General features: G+C 37.2%; 1 protein-coding gene across 4 annotated transcripts in view; it reads right to left on the bottom strand.

Moving 5' to 3' along the window:
- Positions 1–217: 217 nt before the first annotated feature.
- HERC2 (HECT and RLD domain containing E3 ubiquitin protein ligase 2) overlaps positions 218–18,389 on the bottom strand; it is a 111,648-nt gene continuing 93,476 nt past the window's right edge. For all 4 annotated transcript variants that reach the window (XM_074908263.1, XM_074908290.1, XM_074908281.1 and 1 more), the window contains 10 exons: positions 17,809–17,996; positions 16,937–17,134; positions 14,969–15,052; positions 6,787–6,928; positions 5,830–6,024; positions 5,620–5,732; positions 4,207–4,397; positions 2,403–2,508; positions 1,655–1,867; positions 218–1,055 (listed from right to left, as the gene is read on the bottom strand). In XM_074908263.1, the coding sequence (XP_074764364.1) occupies positions 783–1,055; positions 1,655–1,867; positions 2,403–2,508; positions 4,207–4,397; positions 5,620–5,732; positions 5,830–6,024; positions 6,787–6,928; positions 14,969–15,052; positions 16,937–17,134; positions 17,809–17,996 (1,703 nt within the window). In that variant the 3' untranslated portion in view covers positions 218–782. The remainder of the gene's footprint in view (positions 1,056–1,654; positions 1,868–2,402; positions 2,509–4,206; positions 4,398–5,619; positions 5,733–5,829; positions 6,025–6,786; positions 6,929–14,968; positions 15,053–16,936; positions 17,135–17,808; positions 17,997–18,389) is intronic.

Genomic DNA, 18,389 nt, shown 5'->3' with positions numbered 1-18,389 from the left:
TTGCAATGTTCGTCCCATGTAACTGCTGCATTACTACTAAAAAACATTTTTTTTTTCTGTGGCAGAAGTTTTATTTGGAGGGAAATTATAACTTTTGCATTTACATGGCACAAATTATATACAGTACACTTTCCATGATAAGAATTATGATGCTGTTCACAGAAAGGTATCAAATTTGAGATAAATAATGCATAAGCTAAAATATACAAACCAGGGGTGGAGGTGAAACTATTGGCAATTTTTATTATCTATAGAAGAATTTCAAGGAATAATGTTAATTCAATGTTCAAAAATTTTTAACAAACTTCTAGTAAAGTTAATTGAAATATTTATAATACTATTCAGTTGTTGCACAGTATTTCCAATATACAGTCAAGAAGATGCACAGAACACAACACTTAATAAGAAAAAACCTATTGCACCCACAATTTAAAGGTTTCACTGCCTTTTGGATGCTGCACTACCATATTTATACAAACATTTACAACACTTCAGTAAACACAAAGGTTCTAAATGTAGTGCAGCATTATGGGGGGCCACTTTCAGCTCTTAAAATAAATGTTAAATGCCCATATACTGTGCCATTTATTCTAAGCTGATGGTTTAAGCTGTAACCCTTAATTCCTACTGTGAGTAGCAAACACACACTTTCCCCACATTCAGAAGATTACCATCTCTCTGACTACACAGTCTATATTTCAAGACCTAAACTGTCCTTGGCTTCATTGCCATTTTGGCATTTTGCCTCAGTGCTTGTGACAACTATCCCTTATATTATTTTTTTAATGTCCTGTTAAGTAATCCTGTGTAGAATCTGAAGCAAAAGAATCTGCATCTTCATTATCAGAATCATCACTACTGTCATCAGCCGCTGGCTCTCCTGTCAGTGCTATCCGGGCATAATCATCAGTGTCTATAGACTTGCAGAAGTGGATGGCATACTTCAGTTTTTCCTCTAGCACTTGCTTACAGGAATATCTGGGCAGCTTCAGGAGAAAGAAGCAAGTGTATGACTCGGGAAGAAAGTGGTCTGGAGGATTATATTTATCCAATACCTGTTGAAAACAAAAAGCATAATATTTTTGATTCACTGTCCAAAGCATAAATAAATATCAAGATAATACTTGAGAATTTTTTTAACAGTGTCTTAGATTTGCAATTCTGATGCTGAAGTTTCTTTAAAAAAAAAATTAAGAAAAACATCCATTTTCCCTACACTAAGTAAATAAATAAAACCAAATATATGAGCTTCTTTTATTATGAATATATGGTTGGGAACAATATAAAAAAAGATTTTATTACTTCAGCAAATACTAAAATACAATTTGAAGATTGTGGGGTTTTAGCCTAGCTGCAGTGATTAACTGAGCTGAATGAAATGCTAAATAAATGCCTGCACACACAGTTGATGATTGACAATAGAAAGCTATCAAAATCCAGAGAAGCAAATGGCTGGGAAATGAAACGAATGTCCACTTGCCCAAGCCAAGAGAAAAAAAATGCACATTATAGGTCTCTGTTACATTGTGGATTCAACAGTGCAAAGCTGCATGAACAGTTTAATGAAATCAGCCTCTTCTCCTGTTATGTCATACTACTCTCGGCTACCAGCTTTTTTAAATAAAAACCCCACACGCCATCCCATGCACCTTACCTGAATAACAAAGTCCCTCCCTCTAAAGTCTGCAATAGTCCTGGGCAGCCTTGTTCTACCCCACACAAAACGCAGGAAGAGAGATCGCTCTGTATTGGAGAAGGACTCCATCACTTCCCAGAACCACTGTATCAAGGAAGCAGTTGGTTCAATGCCTTTATAAGTTGCTACAGATTTCAGAAGGTGAAGTGGAATATCTGGACTTCCGCATACCTGAAAAATAAAATATAATGCTAGGCTACAAAAGTCTGATCCAATCAATTACAGGTGATTTGTTCCCTCCATTCCTTTACAGTATTTACATTCCTTTACAACTCACAAAATGAACTTTCAAATATTTTGAGTGCTGTGCATGGTCTCCTATTAAAATACTACTAAATATACATCTTCCCATCAGTGGGCAATAACGAACCTTCTTTCATATTTCCTTATCACATAAAGAACTAAACGTTTTATTTGGGATTAATACCCCCAATTCAACTCCTAGGTCCCTGTTTTATGACTTTTTTTGGTTTTTTCTTTTTTCTTCCAGAAATAATTCATTACACCACTGTTCAGCTATATCAAAATAACCTTATTAACACCAAAAGGGCAATTAAAACACTTTCTAGTCTTCCCTTGGACAACATGTTTGCAATCACAGAGCGATCATTGTAAACAGTATTTAATATGGGGTTTGAATTATTAAGATAACTGAAGAATCTAACTCCAAGTTAGTGTGACAGAGGTAGCAAAGCAGAATTGATACCATAGTTTCCAGTTCATATCCTGTGAAGAGTGAAAGCAAAGGAACTGGAACAACACGGGCCATCCCCTCACGAACTGCTGCAACTTGTTCGTCGAATTCATGAAGTCTGCAGAGACACATTTTCAGAGTTTCTGTGAATGCCATTTCTAGCAATTATTTCTAGAAATTACTGGAATTATCAAGGAGAACTTAACCATTCTCCTCAGCTATGCACCAAGGAACATTAATAAACATTTATAACATACTTGACTTATAATAGTTTCTAAATCAATTCATATTGCAGAACAAGCTCAGTATGGAGAGATATCTCCCAGTGTTTAGGATACTTTATTTCCAGTATTATTCACATGATGTGCCTAACAAGAACAAACCAACACCCCATTCGGAAACTACACGCTCTTGGGAAAAGAAGGGCTGTGCTTTGAAACTGCCCTCAAACATTCCCAACACTAGACAGACATTATGGTAAAAGAAAAACAGGTCTCAACTAAAATATGATGTCTGAGGGGACAAGAGCTGTTGTATTTCAAGACAGGCACAGATAAGTCTAACATTTTGCTGCTTCTGCTGCCACCCATTATTTGTGTTTTGCTTTTTTTTTCCCCCTGTCAAATAATTTCTGGTATGTTTTACAGGGCTCTTCAGAGCAAAGATTCACATCATTGACAAGTCCTGTCCTCAGAAACAACGATGTCAGGACAAACTTGGTCTTTTGCATCTGCTTTTTCACATGGATTTTATTCAGGTGCTAGTTTTACCTTTCAAGGATTACATATAATTAAAATCTTTACATTTAATCTAAACATTGAAATGTTTATCCCAAAGGTCTTTTAGCTGTAAAATCCTTCTGAATTGCTTGTGCCCTTTGAGGCATGAAAACAAAACCATTTCTTCAAAGAATTTTAACATTTTATATAGACATATCATTTATCTATTCCAAATGAAATTTCTCTCTACTGTCAAAAACAGATTTAAATATTAGTTCATAACTATTTATAGAAAAAAAAAAAACCACTGTACTTACTACAGTAGTCATTGGCAGACACTATAACTACAAGCTAATAAGCAAGTCTTACTTATGCACTATCTAAAACTGTTAACTATGGAAGAGAGAATAAAACAACTAATAATCAGTTTTTCATCCAAACTATCTAAATTTCCATATTGCAATTGGCACAAGGCCCATTGCTTCATTTAACAAGATGCCTATGATGGCTTCTTAGATGTACTTGTCTAGATTAGCTACCTAGGTATTTCAGTAACCAAAGGCCTGTCTTCTCAGATAGCAAACAATTATTTCCCAGTGATTTCAGTGAAATGTTCAGTTTTTGGCATCTCTGGGTGAATTTACTTATCTGCACATACGTGTCTGACATTTTATGGTGTCCAAGGAATGAACATTTTGTTTTGTGGATTCCAGCTTAGGTAAGAATAGCGTAAGAATTCAGCTGGGGCAGCTCTTCACTACTACTGATCAAAGGTATTACTTTATCACATAGGAAGAACTAGATTAAATAGGGCATTTCTCCACCTGTAAAACTGTCTGCCAAAACTTCTCTGTCAGGACAGCTACTTGAATCTAGAGCCATACCTGATAGTTTATTTTGCTTCCTAAAAATTAAGTTTAATCTTTTCTCCTTAGATAGATTAAAAGAAGTCAGAAAATCAACACCGTAATCACATGAAAATATTAAAATGCTGGAATAAAAATTGTTTACGTAGTATGTAATTTAAAAGCTTTTACATGTTTTTTAAAAGAAAATGCTTATTTGTGTCAATAATTTGAATAACTTATTCAACAAACCTGTAGTTTATTGCCAGCCTCACATATTCAGCTCTGTTATCCAGCGTAATATGGGTGTATTTTGAACTCAACTGAATATCCTGACCACTTGCATTAGGCACAGTGAACGGGAGGCTCATAGCTTCAAACTCTTCTGAAGTAGCTTCGTTGTCTCGAATATACATAAGCCCAGGAATAAAATCTTTATCAACCTTTTGAAAATAAGCCCGAGTTAAAGTCAGTTTACTAGCACTATACAAACAGCATCGTTTGCATTACGTGTCATCTACCAAAAGCATTATCAAATGTCTGACCACACAACCCACCTAATTTAATTTCAAAGCCATAAAATGGCTTAGTATTTTACATAAAATTTCATTATGCTGGGATGTAGGAGGGTGCATGGGTTCCAGATTTCAATTCTTTTGGGGAGCATTTGCCAAGAAACTCTATTAAAGAAGAAAATGGATTTAAAGCTTAAAAACATAGTCACCTACAGAGTCTACAGGCTGGTTTTGGTACAAAAGGAATCCCCTTACTGACAAGTAAATGACACTGCTCTTACAGTAAGTACATTTCTACATTGCAGTTCTCTTCACAATCAAGACGTAACCCTTACTCCATGTTTACTGAGCTCAGTAAACAGAAATTCAAAGTTTGTGATCTTCAGTATGTGGGCACAAACTATTTTCAGTAGCAGTTTGTGGTGGTTCAAGCCCTGCCGGGACCAGAGACCACACTGCCGTTGCCCCTCCCCCACCCTCAGCCGGTCAGGCTGGAAGTGAGGCACAAACCCGGGTTAAAATAAGAAGAAATTTAATACAACAGTGTAATACGCAATCTGAACAACAACAGTAGCAATGATAACAACAATAAACATTATTAACAGTAAACAAGACAGAAGATATACAGAGAAATACCACAAATGGTTACAGACAGCTCGCTCGCGTGCTCCCCGCCGCCAAAGCCACAAAGGAAAAAGTTCCCGGGCTACCCGGCTGGAGATCCCTTCCCCCTTCCCTGCTGGGGAAACTTAACCCTATCCTAGCTGAACCAGGACACAGTTTGAACACATTTTCTTTCACTTCAAAACAGTGTAGGTGTGTACACCCAATCAATTACTGCATCTTGGCACAACAGACAGTAACAGCTACAGAAAAGTCTACTGGAAAGTAGGAGTTCAACCACAAACCCATGAGAAGATTTGAGAATGCTCTAGAATTCAAATAAGCTTATTTAACTATTTCTGAACACCTTAAATTTACAGTTTTATCAGTGAGTTCAAAGTCATCTTTATATACTGACACAAAATGTAAAAAGACAGACAAAATACAAGTATACAGAAACCAGGAAAACCAATCAGTGGAGAAAAATTTATGCTAGAGTCTGCTTGCCTTCTGTAAGTTACATCTTACTCATGAACTTCACACTTACCTCACTGAGATCAGCAATTGTTAAGTTCATTCCTGCAAGCTGTTTCCACACTGGCTCAGCCAGGTTGAGGCTCAGAGGGCTGCCAGTACGGATAGCAATGCCCAAAAGTACACCTGCAAGTTCAAACATAGTGTTTTCAATTTTTGTTAGATTCCCCATATTCTGATAATGCAATGCAAATAGAATGTCACAATGTTGCTAAAAAATTACCAAGAAAACGAAACATGTTCATATGCAAGAGTGACTTGGCAGCAGGATTTAATAGGAAACAATCTCTATTTGCTCCAGATTCATCTCTTCCATTTGGTGTCACAATTAACAGAGGGGTCAGCCCATTCTGAAGCTCCTCGCACATTTCTGCTATTGATTCACTGTAACCTCCACCACAATCGTCCACAGATTCACCTTGGAGAAGATAAAAGGCTCATAATTAAATGTTCTTTCAAAAATAAAGTATTGGAATAAACTGTATTTCTTTCCACAGGGATGACTAACTAAATGGAAGTTTACTAAAAGCTACTCTGTCATATCTGTTCATATAAAACCCTTTAAGCTTTGCTTTATATTTGGATATTTCCAGTTCATTGTAAATCATATTATTTAGAAGATTATACAACACATTACAGTGTCAAAAATACTATTTTGCCAGAGTGTAACTAACATTTTTGTTATACAGTAATTAAATAAAATAGAATAGAGATAGAAACTCAAAGCAACATGACTCCTAAGTGACATTTTAAAGTAGATTTATTTTATATATCTTATATACAGTAGATAGAAAAGCTCATCAGTCTCAAATATTTTTTCATGAAAAAGCTTGAAGTGGTATGTTAATTGTAAAAACAACCCTACCAGTAAAATCATCTAGCCAGAATTATTTACCAATTCAGACAGCTGAAAAACAGGTTTAGGTTTTGCAGAACATTTGCTGTAAGCAGACGAGTTGCCCCCAGAATTTGAGAATTACAGACACATTTCCACTATCTTCAAGTTTTTTATAAAATCACTTAAGAAGACTTTTTTACTTCCTAACATTTTAAGCACCTTCCTCTGCCTACACACACAGCTTTCCTGAATCTTTTCCTTCAGGTACTCAAAAAAAAAAAAATCTGAAGAAAATTGTAAAGTTAAGTGCAAAATAGCTGGGTAGGTGAAGAATTCTCTTACCAACAAACTTGACTTTCCAAACACGATGAGGAAGCAGAAGGCTATCAGGGCTAAAGGAACTCATTTTAGCACACATCTGTCCAAACACTGACTTTGTACCATCAGGCCCAGCCAGTCCTCCTTTACTCCTAGAACGTTTTACCTATTGAGTAAGCACATTATCAAAATCAGTGTAAGAACATACTTCAGTTGGCATTGCTGTGCAGATGAGACCATAAGATTAAAGTTTATAAAATACTAACATGTTCAGTGAAACATTTGCAGAGGTCCACAGTGTATTTTATATATGTGACATATACAGAAGAGAAAATAAATTTCAAATTACAGCATTACAGTATTTTTCAGTACCATTTAATACTCATCCCTAGATATGGATATCACAAACTCCTATTACTTAACCCGATCCTCTCCAGGAGGATGAAAGTACTTAAAACCTCAGATTATTAGAAGCCCAGAAGTATTTCAGAATCACATGATGGTTGAGGTTGGAATGGACCTCTGGAGGTCATCTGGTCCAAATCTCCTGCTAAAGCACAGCCACCTAGAGACAACTGCCCAGGACCATGTCAAGATAGCTTTCAAATATCTCCACAAACAGAGACTCCACTCCACAGCCTCCCTGCGCAACCTGTGCCTGTGCTCGGTCACAGTGAAAAAGTGTTTCCTGATGTTTGGAGGGAAGCTCCTGTGTTTCAGTTTGTGCCCGCTGCCTCTGGTCTTGCCTGTCCTCTGGGCACGACTGAGCAAAGCCTGGCTCCATCCTCTTTGCACCCTCCCTTCAAGTGTGCAAAAGTATACATTAAGGAGATGCCCCTCGAGCTTTCTTTTCTCCAGGTGGAACAGTGCCAGCTATCTCAGCCTTTCCTCTTAGGAGTAATGTTCCAGTCCCTTAATGATCTTTGTGGCCCTTCACTGGACTCTCTCCAGTATGTCCATGTCTCTCTTGTACTGAGGAGCCCAGCACTGGACCAAGCACTCCAGCCTCATCAGTGCTGAGGGGAATGATCACCTCCCATGACCTGCTAGCAACACTCCTCCTGATGCAGCCCAGGACACCCATTAACCTTCTTCATGGCAAGGGTACATTGGTGGCTCATGTTCACCTTGGTGCCCACCAGGACTTTTTTTGCCAAGCTGCTTTCTAGCTGGGCAGCCCCCAGCACATAACTGGTGCCTGGGGTTGTTCCTCCCCAGGTGCAGGACTTTGCTCTTCTACATGTTGATCTTCATGAGGTTCCTGTCAGGCCACTTCTTGAGCCTGTTGTGGTCCCTCTGGAAAGCAGCACAACGCTCTGGTGTATCAACCACCCCTCCCTTTTTGTATCATCAACAAACTTGCCAAGGGTACACTCTGCCCCATCATCTAGATCATTCATTAATGTTCAAAGATGTTGAACAAAACTGGAGCCAGCACTGACCCCCAGGGTATACTGCTAGTTACTGGCCTCCAATTAGACTTCATGCCACTGATCACCATCCTCTGGACCTGGCTGTTTAGCCATTTTTGAACCCACCTCACTGTCTGCTCATCCAGCCCATACGCTGGTCAGCCTGTTTCTGATATAAAAATAGGACATACCTAAACATTAAGGAGAAAGACTTACTGATTCCAGGATAGGCTGCACTGCAACTTCTGCAGTAGGTCCTATCTCTGTGACATAGCTGTTTAAGTGTCAGTGATTACTACAGTTACCACCACTTATAAGCACTGCAAATTCCAGCACCTCTGTAATAGAAAAAATTTTTCAGCTAATGCTTGGATTTGCACAAACATGAAAAACAGTATCTGGTTATCTAGATACTTCGACTACATGTCTTGAACTGACCTGACAATGCTGAACGATTGATTATTCTGGATGATTTCTATGATCTGACTTCATTATAACTATGTGAGACAATCTTAGTTCAAACACTGCTATCACAATGATGGTGACTTTTTTTTTTTTAGATGAAACTAAAAATTTGGAGATCGATTAGGCCTTAGTAATTTTACTGTTAGAGTTGGAAACATGCAAAAATAACAGGTGTGTTCACTGCAGCTGAACAGAATTATGTCAGTTTACAACTCTTGTAGGTTTTCTTCCCTAGATAAGGCATTTTATATTCTCTCAACCACCAATACCTTACTTTATCTTTAATTTCAAACAGTTCATCGTTCATCTGTCTCTGCTCAGCATTATCTGTTCATCTTTAAAAGAAATTGGAAAAAATGAGGGGTATCAATAATAAAATTTCTTAATAAAGTTTTCTTCCCCTATTTCTGAAGCAGCCACAGTTGCCTTGGTAAATTCAATTTTTCTGGACTGCAATCCACTTAGTTAATGCATCCTATCTCTACTCACACATTCAATTGTTAAATCTGGGTACATGTTTCATACACAGAGGCCGTGTTGTTGGCCAGAAAACTAAATACATGCTATTCTTATATTCATTAATGATAATATTTAAATATGCATCTACAACAGCCTCTAAAAAATGAGTAAGCACCACCAAAATATGTATGTATATACATAGAGTAATGTGTTTCTTTGGCACCTACAGAAATATATTTTAAGATTTGATGAAGATCCATAAGGAATGACATGCATTGAAAATCCCATGTATTTTGCTGCAAGAGATGCACAAAAGTAGGTAAGAATACAAAAAGCATTTCACCAGTATAGAGAAGAAAGAAATGGAAAGTAAACAGAAGGCTGGAGAAACCCAAGATATTTTTTTTCTGTCTGGTGTTCTGCAACTTATATTCTCAGCCTGCTCTGACTGCAAAGGGATGCCTACAGTGCACATAGTTCACCAATATCCATGAGACTGTTCGTTCAGAAATAACCGTAATTCATCCCAATAATCTGTATTTGGTTCCACTGCAAGCTACAGTGCATCTCAAAATCCAGTTGGTCCAGTGCTGCATATTTCTGATGCTTTGGATAAAACATCCACCACATTTTTTTCCATTTTTATTGAATAAAATGGCTGACACACTCGAGTTCTCCTTCTGTATGAGATGTTCTGTATGAACACAAGCGGGTTTTAATTCAATGGATTTCTAAGGAATTTGGATGCCCAAGAATTTTTTAAGTTGAGAAATCACTGAGTCTTCTCTTAAAGAGAGAAATGTATGAGCAGAAGGTCTATAAATGCAGTAATTAATTCACTGTTTTTTTTCAAACCTCAATCAAGTGACAATAAAAAAGCAAGCAATCCTGCCTGAACCGAACAGGATGGCATGCACATTTACTATTATACATTCTATTTAGTATTTATTTACTAGCAACACAGAATTTTCATTTAATCTGATCATTTAGATGCGAGAATGGTTGCAATTTGACTTTTAACAAAGCAATGTAAGAACATAGAACACAGTGAAGGATTATTGGTATTTTCACCAGCACCTTAACATATTACTTGCTGACAAAGACAGATGCTCATATTAAAATTTATTAGGTTATTAGCAAAGAGCAAAACACTTCACTGAAAAATGGCAAAAATTCATACAAATATGTTCAGGCCACAATCCACCACAGGTGTTTTAGCTTTTTATTGTAGAGGTCTGAAGCACAGCATTTTGCTCATGTTTCCAAATCATCCCCTGTGAAATCTGTTTTACCGAATAGGGTCAGATATGACCCTCGCTGAATACATGCCTTATTAAACACAGATTATGCAGCATTTCAAATTTTTAAAATACAGTTCCAGTCTTCTTGGTGATGAGGTAACTTTTTAGCATAAAACAAGTTAGTATGTTGATCAGAGCCCAAGAAGGATTTTCATAAAAACAGTCTGCCATCAGAAGATATCAGCTTGTGGAAAACCAACATTTCTTGGACTAGAGAGAAATGCAGCAGCTCAAAAGCAGCATACAGTGAAGTGTGGAAGAATCAAGGTCGAGAACTCGCCTCAGTGAATAATCACTTATTGCGAGCAGAACCATGCAAAGGGGGGAGATGTACTCAAGTCAATCTGTAATCTGGTTAAAGCATTTTGAAGTGATAAAGACCAAAATTTAAGTTCTTTCTCTGACTCTGAAGAAAAAACTTTTTTGTCTTGAGCAGCCTGAGAGTACCCACTGAAATACTGGCCATCTTGTGGGACTCTCCAACACACCAGGAAGAAACGTAGTACATGAAGCCATGCACTTGAAGACTCACAAAAAAGTCCACAAATAGACAGCACCATATTAGTTGGAATCAGCTAAGAAAAATGTACTGTTAACATAAAAAAGAGATAGATATATATATATATATATGAAGAAAACAAACAAATTAAGGATATGTAATGAAACCAATCTTCAGAAGAGGTAGAGAAGTGTAAGTGTTATAATACAAAACTAAAGACAGTGTCTCACACCTTGAGGTTTCAGTTATCTAAGCTCGAACTCAAATGCTACAGAAAAAATACAGTATAAAAAGATGAGTAGAGAAAGCAGACAAAAAAGCTTAGCCTAATGAATATAGGAAAATGAAGTCTGTCATGAAATGACTGTTCTTTAAAAACACATTTGATAAGGGAGAAGACAGTAATCAGAAAGGAGGAATGTTGTTATTTAAACTGAAATAACACTCACAAAAGAACAAATAATTCATTGATACGCTGTACCTACTTTAAGATCATATTATTTTTAATCGTCATGCTACTGAGATTTCTGTAACCTACATTTATTAAGGAGTCTAGTGAAGAGGAAGAAACTATTCTTAAAGTGGGATTGCATATATCCATACATGTGACATTTCTCCCATAACAGTAGAGAACACGGAACCAGGAGATCATTTGCAGCATTACACTCCTAAAAGTAGACATTCTCCTTAACAACTGAAATTTATTTCCTTTTTAAAAGGAATAAATTCCTTTCAACTGCTGTGATAATCTCTTTTCATCTAAAGGCAAAGATTTAACAGCATTATGAATATGTCTGCCTATAGGTCATAATGCACTGTCCATTTGACACCACATGAGCTTAAAAATAATAGTAGGTAAATCTGATCTGCTAGTTAAGAGGGTCAGTAAATAAACTCGAGCACGGGAGCCCTGCCTGCAACTTCTAGTTCACTTTCTGACTCTGTCTTCAACTACTACTATTACACCTTTCCAAAACAAAGCGCAGGTGCTGTTTTGGAACATTTCACTTAATGACCAGTCCCAAGAAGTAATACAGATAAAACTGCGTCAAGTTTGTTTGTTTTTTTTCTGCCCTATACAGTCATAGAATCATTCAGGTTGGAAAAGACCCTTGGTATCATCGAGTCCAACCATCAGCCCTACTCTACAAAGTTCTCCCCTACACCATATCTCCCAACATCTCTTATAAAACACCCTTAAACCCATCCAGGGATGGTGACTCCACCACCTCCCCGGGCAGCCTATTCCACTGTCTGACCATTCTTTCTGTGAAAAATGTTTTCCTAATATCCAGTCTGAACCTCTCCTGATGCAGTTTAAAGCCGTTCCCTCTTGTTCTGTCGCTAATCACCTGTGAGAAGAGACCAGCACCAACCTCTCTACAATGTCCTTTCAGGTAGCTGTAGAGAGTGATGAGGTCTCCCCTCAGCCTTCTCCTCCTCAAACTGAACAGTCCCAGCTCCTTCAATCACTCCTCATAGGATCTGTTCTCCAGGCCCTTCACCAGCTTCGTTGCCCTCCTCTGCACTCACTCCAGCTCCTCAATATCTCTCTTGTATTGATGTGCCCAAAACTGGACACAATACTCCAGGTGTGGCCTCACCAGTGCAGAGTACAGGGGACTATCACCTCCCTACTTCTGCTGGTCACACTATTTCTCATACAAGCCAGGATGCCACTGGCTTTCTCGGCCACCTGGGCACACTGCTGGATCATGTCCATCCAGCAGTTCTTGACCCAGTAGACCATTCACTATCCAGGCCATTTTTTCTATGAGAATACTATGGGGAACTGTGTCAAATGCTTTTTGAAAATCCAGGTAGGTAATATCCACAGCTTTTCCCTTGTCCAATAGTTGGGTCATCTTGTCACAGAAGGAGATCAGGTTTGTCAAGCAGGACCTGCCTTTCATAAACCCATGCTGACTGGGCCTGATCCCCTGGTTGTCCATTATATGACTTCTAATGGCACTCGAGATGACCTGCTCCATGACCTTCCCTGGCACTGAGGTCAGACTGACAGGTCTATAGTTTCCTGGACCCTCCTTTCTGCCTTTCTTGTAGATGGGTGTCACATTTGCCACCCTCCAGTCAGCCATGACTTCAGTCCTCCAACAGTGTCCCAAACTGTTTCTGTGCATTCCGGCTTTCCCTCATGCTACATTTCAAAGCATAAAACATCTGCTCCTCAATTCTGCGCTATAGAAATACCAGGCTGGCACTTGGGTGAGTTGCAATACAACCATCATGTTATATTTCATTCAACTTGAGCAAAAGAACTACATAAAATTACTGTGTCCTACTATCACAAGGCTCCCAATAGAAAAGATCCCAGGCCAAGTAAGTAAGGTGAATGTGATCTACTCTAAAGGAATCTGATCCATGTAAAACTTGACCTCAGGGCAAGGGAATGGTGTTTGGCTTGCTTTTATACCACAAGTTAAGACAGCTATTGTGTCCAGTTCTGATACTTCCAAAGAGACCACTGAACAACAAAGTAAGGTGAGGAAGTATTTTTAAAAAGTCAGTATCTGGAAGACAACTTTAAATTAAAAACTCATCTGTTTGCTTGATATGAAGGAAGATGGAAGTGAATTGACTGTGTATATAAATCGTAAGAAGAGTATTCTGAAAGCAAAAGGATCTTAAAGCCTAGCTGCAGTTAAACTCACAACTGCAAATAAGATGAAAATTCTTAACACTGAAAATTAGCTGTTGGGGACTATGTAAAACAGCTTTGAATCTTCAATTAAATATTATAAAGGATCAAACAGTTTATGAATCCACATTTTCATTCTCTGCAAAACCTAACTCAAGAAATAGTGACCCATACTTCCCTCTGTGTAATCAGGATAGATTATAATAATGGTCTTTTCTAACCTTCACTTGGCTCAACCCAGGACAGACTTGTGTTACAGCGATATTTCACTTCCCCCAAAAGCTATGAAGATGGGAAGTTCTGCAGATACCAGTTCTTTTCTAGACTTCAAGACAGATTCAAGTAATGAACTGGAATTAACACGAAGAGGAGGACACTAGGAAATGGGCCCAAAACCTACTCACACTAGTTTCCTCCTTGAAGCTAAATACTCACACTGCTTTATTGGACTTTCTGAATTCACACACACAAAGTAATGAGAAAATCTCTTGCACTCTCTTCAGCTTCAACTTCCCAAATAATAAACTAAAATAACACATTTTAAAATTTCTTGTGATAATATTATATGCTTAAGTGCCCATAAATATGGCAAAGAAGGAGAAACAGGGTCCAGCCACAATAGGATGTGCTTCTGTTCATGAAGAAAAAAATAATCAGTCAAAATTTTCATGATTTCTCCATTCTAACTTTACATAGAGTAGGTTTTCTTATTTTTACAATATACAAAAAAAGAGAAAACCACCATTAAAGGAAATTAATTCATGAGGACTCTGTAAGACCAGGCTTCAGTCCATTTAAACAAAAACAGTGTTTTATTATTCTATGTTACAGAAATATCTATAAAAAAAGACATTTCTGGCCTAAGGCACAACATTACATTTTCTAACGTCAATGGTAAAGAAAAAAAGCCCTTTTGTATCAAAGAGTTCTGCAATCAATATGACCACATGTGATGACCAGAAAAGGACAAGAATTTATCAGCCTCATTTTTAATTATATTCAAGGACTTTTTTTTTTTCCTTGCCTTTTTTTTACCTTCATGTTCCCTGTTATGAAAGCAACAGCTGAATAATTCATCTGACTGTTTGGAAAGGGAGAAAAGCATCAGAATCACTACTCTTAAATTGTTTAATGCAGTGAATTTTGAAAGTGGTTCTTTGTCAAGCAGGATACACTTTCCTCATTAGAATCTGAATTGTTCACTCAATATTTCAACAAGTGCCCCCCTCCCGCAAACTACAGTGTGGATGAAAACATACTGAAAAGAAAATGAGCATTCCTTGCTGTATTCACTTCATTGTTTGATTCTCTGATACAAATTGAACTCTTCAGTACAGCTGAAACAAAGGGACATGACAAAGGTAGCACTGTGGGCTAAATATACAGAGACTAAAATTTCAATTTAAGATACCTGTATTCTGTTGAGCTCTACGACTGGCCCATGCTGACGATCTCTCACCATAGTTGCTTGCACAACTTTTCTGAAAGCTGCCTCCTAAAAAAAGAATACAGAAAGTTAAAATAGTGGCAAAACTGCAGTCAGATAAGAAAGCTGCACGTATTTCAGATGAACACATACTTAGTTCAACTCAGGAAAAAATAAAGACTCTTCAGCAGAATAGAGAAACTGATCCTGCAATACTATCACTCCGCAATTTCCTTTGAGCACCCCACAAACACTATTAAAAGTGTAACACCTCTGAGTCCTTCTTTAGAAGAAACGGAAACAAGCATCAAATACTTTTGAAATACTAAAAATAAACAAAAGCAACAGAAGATAAAGCTGTGAGATGGTAGTTAAGGATCATGTTATTTGTGCTAATACAATTCAAGTCTGAAACAGTCAGGATACTAAAAAACTAAACAAAAAGGTCTCTCCTGTATCACTCAAAACCATGGCTTGAAAGCTTGTATTGCACCCAGATTCAGTTATTACTAAGCAACCAACATGCTGCTGAATGCAGTTATAAATTAGTTTATTCCAGAATAATATAGGTATATGGAGAATAATTGTCAGAGAAAAATAATCAAAAAAGCCAAAGATTAGATCATCATACTATGAAAGGCAATAAACAAACAAGTACAAACTTTAAAAATAAAAATTTCCTGCAGATTCAAGTATCTGAGGTTCTCTCACTGAATATTTGGATCTAATTTTACACTGGCAGTTTCAAGCAAGCTTTAAAGAGATTTTTAAGTCTTTAGAATCTCTGAAGGTAAGCTTGACTTAAAATCCTAGATATAAACATGACACCACAACTTCTGGTGTCTCTGGTTCAATGCTTCCAACATAACATGCCTAATATCACATTTATCTTATATCTGAAGCCTTTCTGTAACTGCTCTGCAGACTCAAAGTAAATTATGTTGACTCTGCCTCCCGCATACCCATTCCTATATGTAACATCAGACTCCCTATTAATAGCACTAACATATAAAAGTGTCATGAACAGAATAGGTACGATTTCCCTTTCCTTTTTTCCAATTTAGGTTTTGACAAAAAATGTGAGGTATTCCCCTGGTCTGTGAAGCATGTGTTCTGCTGGATTGCTCTACTACACAATTTTACTGGAGTCTAGAGAAAGAAACCTTGAGACAATACATGCTAAGGAGTCTAGTTACAGGCCATGTGTCTTATTTAAGGACATGGAAGTGCACTGCAGAGGGAAACTTAACTGCTTCTCAAATAGATCTCCCAGCAGATTTTGTCTGTTTATATAAGGTTATATTTTGTTAGACAAGTTATTATGTCAGTGAGAAAATTCAGATCCAAAACTGATGATCATACTGAAGGCAAGTCATGTTTTTAAAGGCTTTCCATATCTGAAGTTTTGAAGAACTTTGTGGTAACCTTGAAGCATTATAATTATCTAGCTTTTCTCATTACTTGACTCTACCTACAACTATAAAAATCCACCTTCTTTACTGACTTGAGATTGAATTTCTACATATTCTGTCTTCACTTTTAGCCCAGTCTAAAACAAATTTGTACCTGCACAGAGCTTTGGATCAACCAGTATATCACCTGATCATGACAACTGAAATAGAAAAAGCAAACAATGACCATTTCATACCTATCTTACATTTTTTCCCAGCACAGCACCTACTGAACACTCTAGAAGAATTTGGCTATACTACAACTGAAGATTTACAGTGTAAAGATCAACACACGAAAGCACTGTTATGAAGAACTGAGGAGAACGTAATAAAAAGAACACATTCACAAAGAAAAGAGTTTGCATAATCAGAATGCAAATAGTTGATATACAACTTACAGAACAAATTGAGATAGACAGTTCTATTTTCTTCAGAAACAGTTTAAACAGTACATTTCACTTAAAGTGACAAATCACTCCTTTAAAAACATTCTGATAAATACCTTTCCCTGTGATATGAGTATTCCCCGTAATGTGTCAAACCCAACTGAAGGTCCTTGGCCAGTTTCATCAAGTCTTCCTTCAAGATCAAACATTGGAATGCAAGGACAGAAGAGTTCAGAAATGTGATGCAACAGCAGAAGCCTGTTTCTCAGTGAAATGATGGGAATTTCCTGCAGATGATTGTACTCCATAGGAACCTATGATAAGGCAGTGATATGTGAATGTAGTTTAGGTTTATCATATACTTTATTTAACAGAACAACAATTTAAAAAATTTATAGGTAAGTTTGTATTAGAAATTCAGATATTTGCTTATTCACGCTGTCAAAAAATATATGGAGTTCAGATGTTTACAAAAAGATATTAACAGTATCCATCTAAACTGAAACAAGTATTAGGAACATGACTGACTATTCCTGCTATTCCATATTTGACAATATGGAATAGCAGGATTAGTCTCTTTATCCATAAACATTTTACATTTCTGTCTTCACTGCACCCAGGCATTTTAGCTGAAAGACAGAACATTCCAAAAACAATCTTCTCAATGTAAAGCAAGAAATGAAGAACTCCCTTGGAAGGCATAATATTCATAGATGGAATACAGAATTAAAATTCCTGCCAATTTGCAAACTGAGTTACTGTTCTGCATTGGATTAACAACTGAATGAAGAGGCTTTCTCGCCTCAGAAACTGGAATCCTTCTTTGGAAATACGGAAGTAAAACAAAGCAACTGGCTGAAATTCAAAGACAAATCAAAGCACACTGAGCTTATGCAGGGATTCAGAAAAGAACTAAGTCTACTGAAAGATCAGTGATAAGCATACTAAGTATGTTTAAAATTTGAACACAATAAGACAAAAATATTACCTGTGTAGGGAGCTTGCCAGCATTAGCAGGTTTACTGGTTGACCAAGCTAAAGTATGTGCAGAGCCACAGGCCACTCTGTTGATCTTTTTACCCTGAAGTGCTGCAACCAAGCGTGGTCTTTGGATGGCATTAGTTGTTCCATCTCCAAGCTGCCCCTCATCATTATCTCCCCATGTATACACTTCCCCTAAACCAATAAAAATAAATAATTGTTCTGAAGCTAAAATAGAAGCTTATTGTCATTGGGTTTGGGTTTTGGTTTGTTTTGTTGTGTTTTTTTTTTTAATCAGCATTTAGAAATCATTTAACCAAATGAGGCCTTGGACTGTAATCAAGATTTCTGGGACTGATGTTCATTCTGAAATCCACTATCTAGTGCAGATAAATCTTGAATGGCATGGTTAGGCCCATGGTAGGGGGCCCATATGTAAAGCAGCTAGCGTAAGGTGCATTTATTTCCTCACAGTTTGTATAACTTTAAAGTTGTTCCAGAAAAGGAGGAAATGGTGAAGCAGAAGAATAACAACAGATACACCAGAAACATCCTGTATTTGATAGGTTCATAGCAAAAAAAAAAAAA

Source organism: Athene noctua, chromosome 1 (genome assembly GCF_965140245.1).
Source record: "Athene noctua chromosome 1, bAthNoc1.hap1.1, whole genome shotgun sequence".
NCBI lineage: Eukaryota > Metazoa > Chordata > Aves > Strigiformes > Strigidae > Athene > Athene noctua.
Note: the sequence above shows the minus strand (reverse complement) of the source record. Positions and strands in the feature narration are given on the sequence as shown.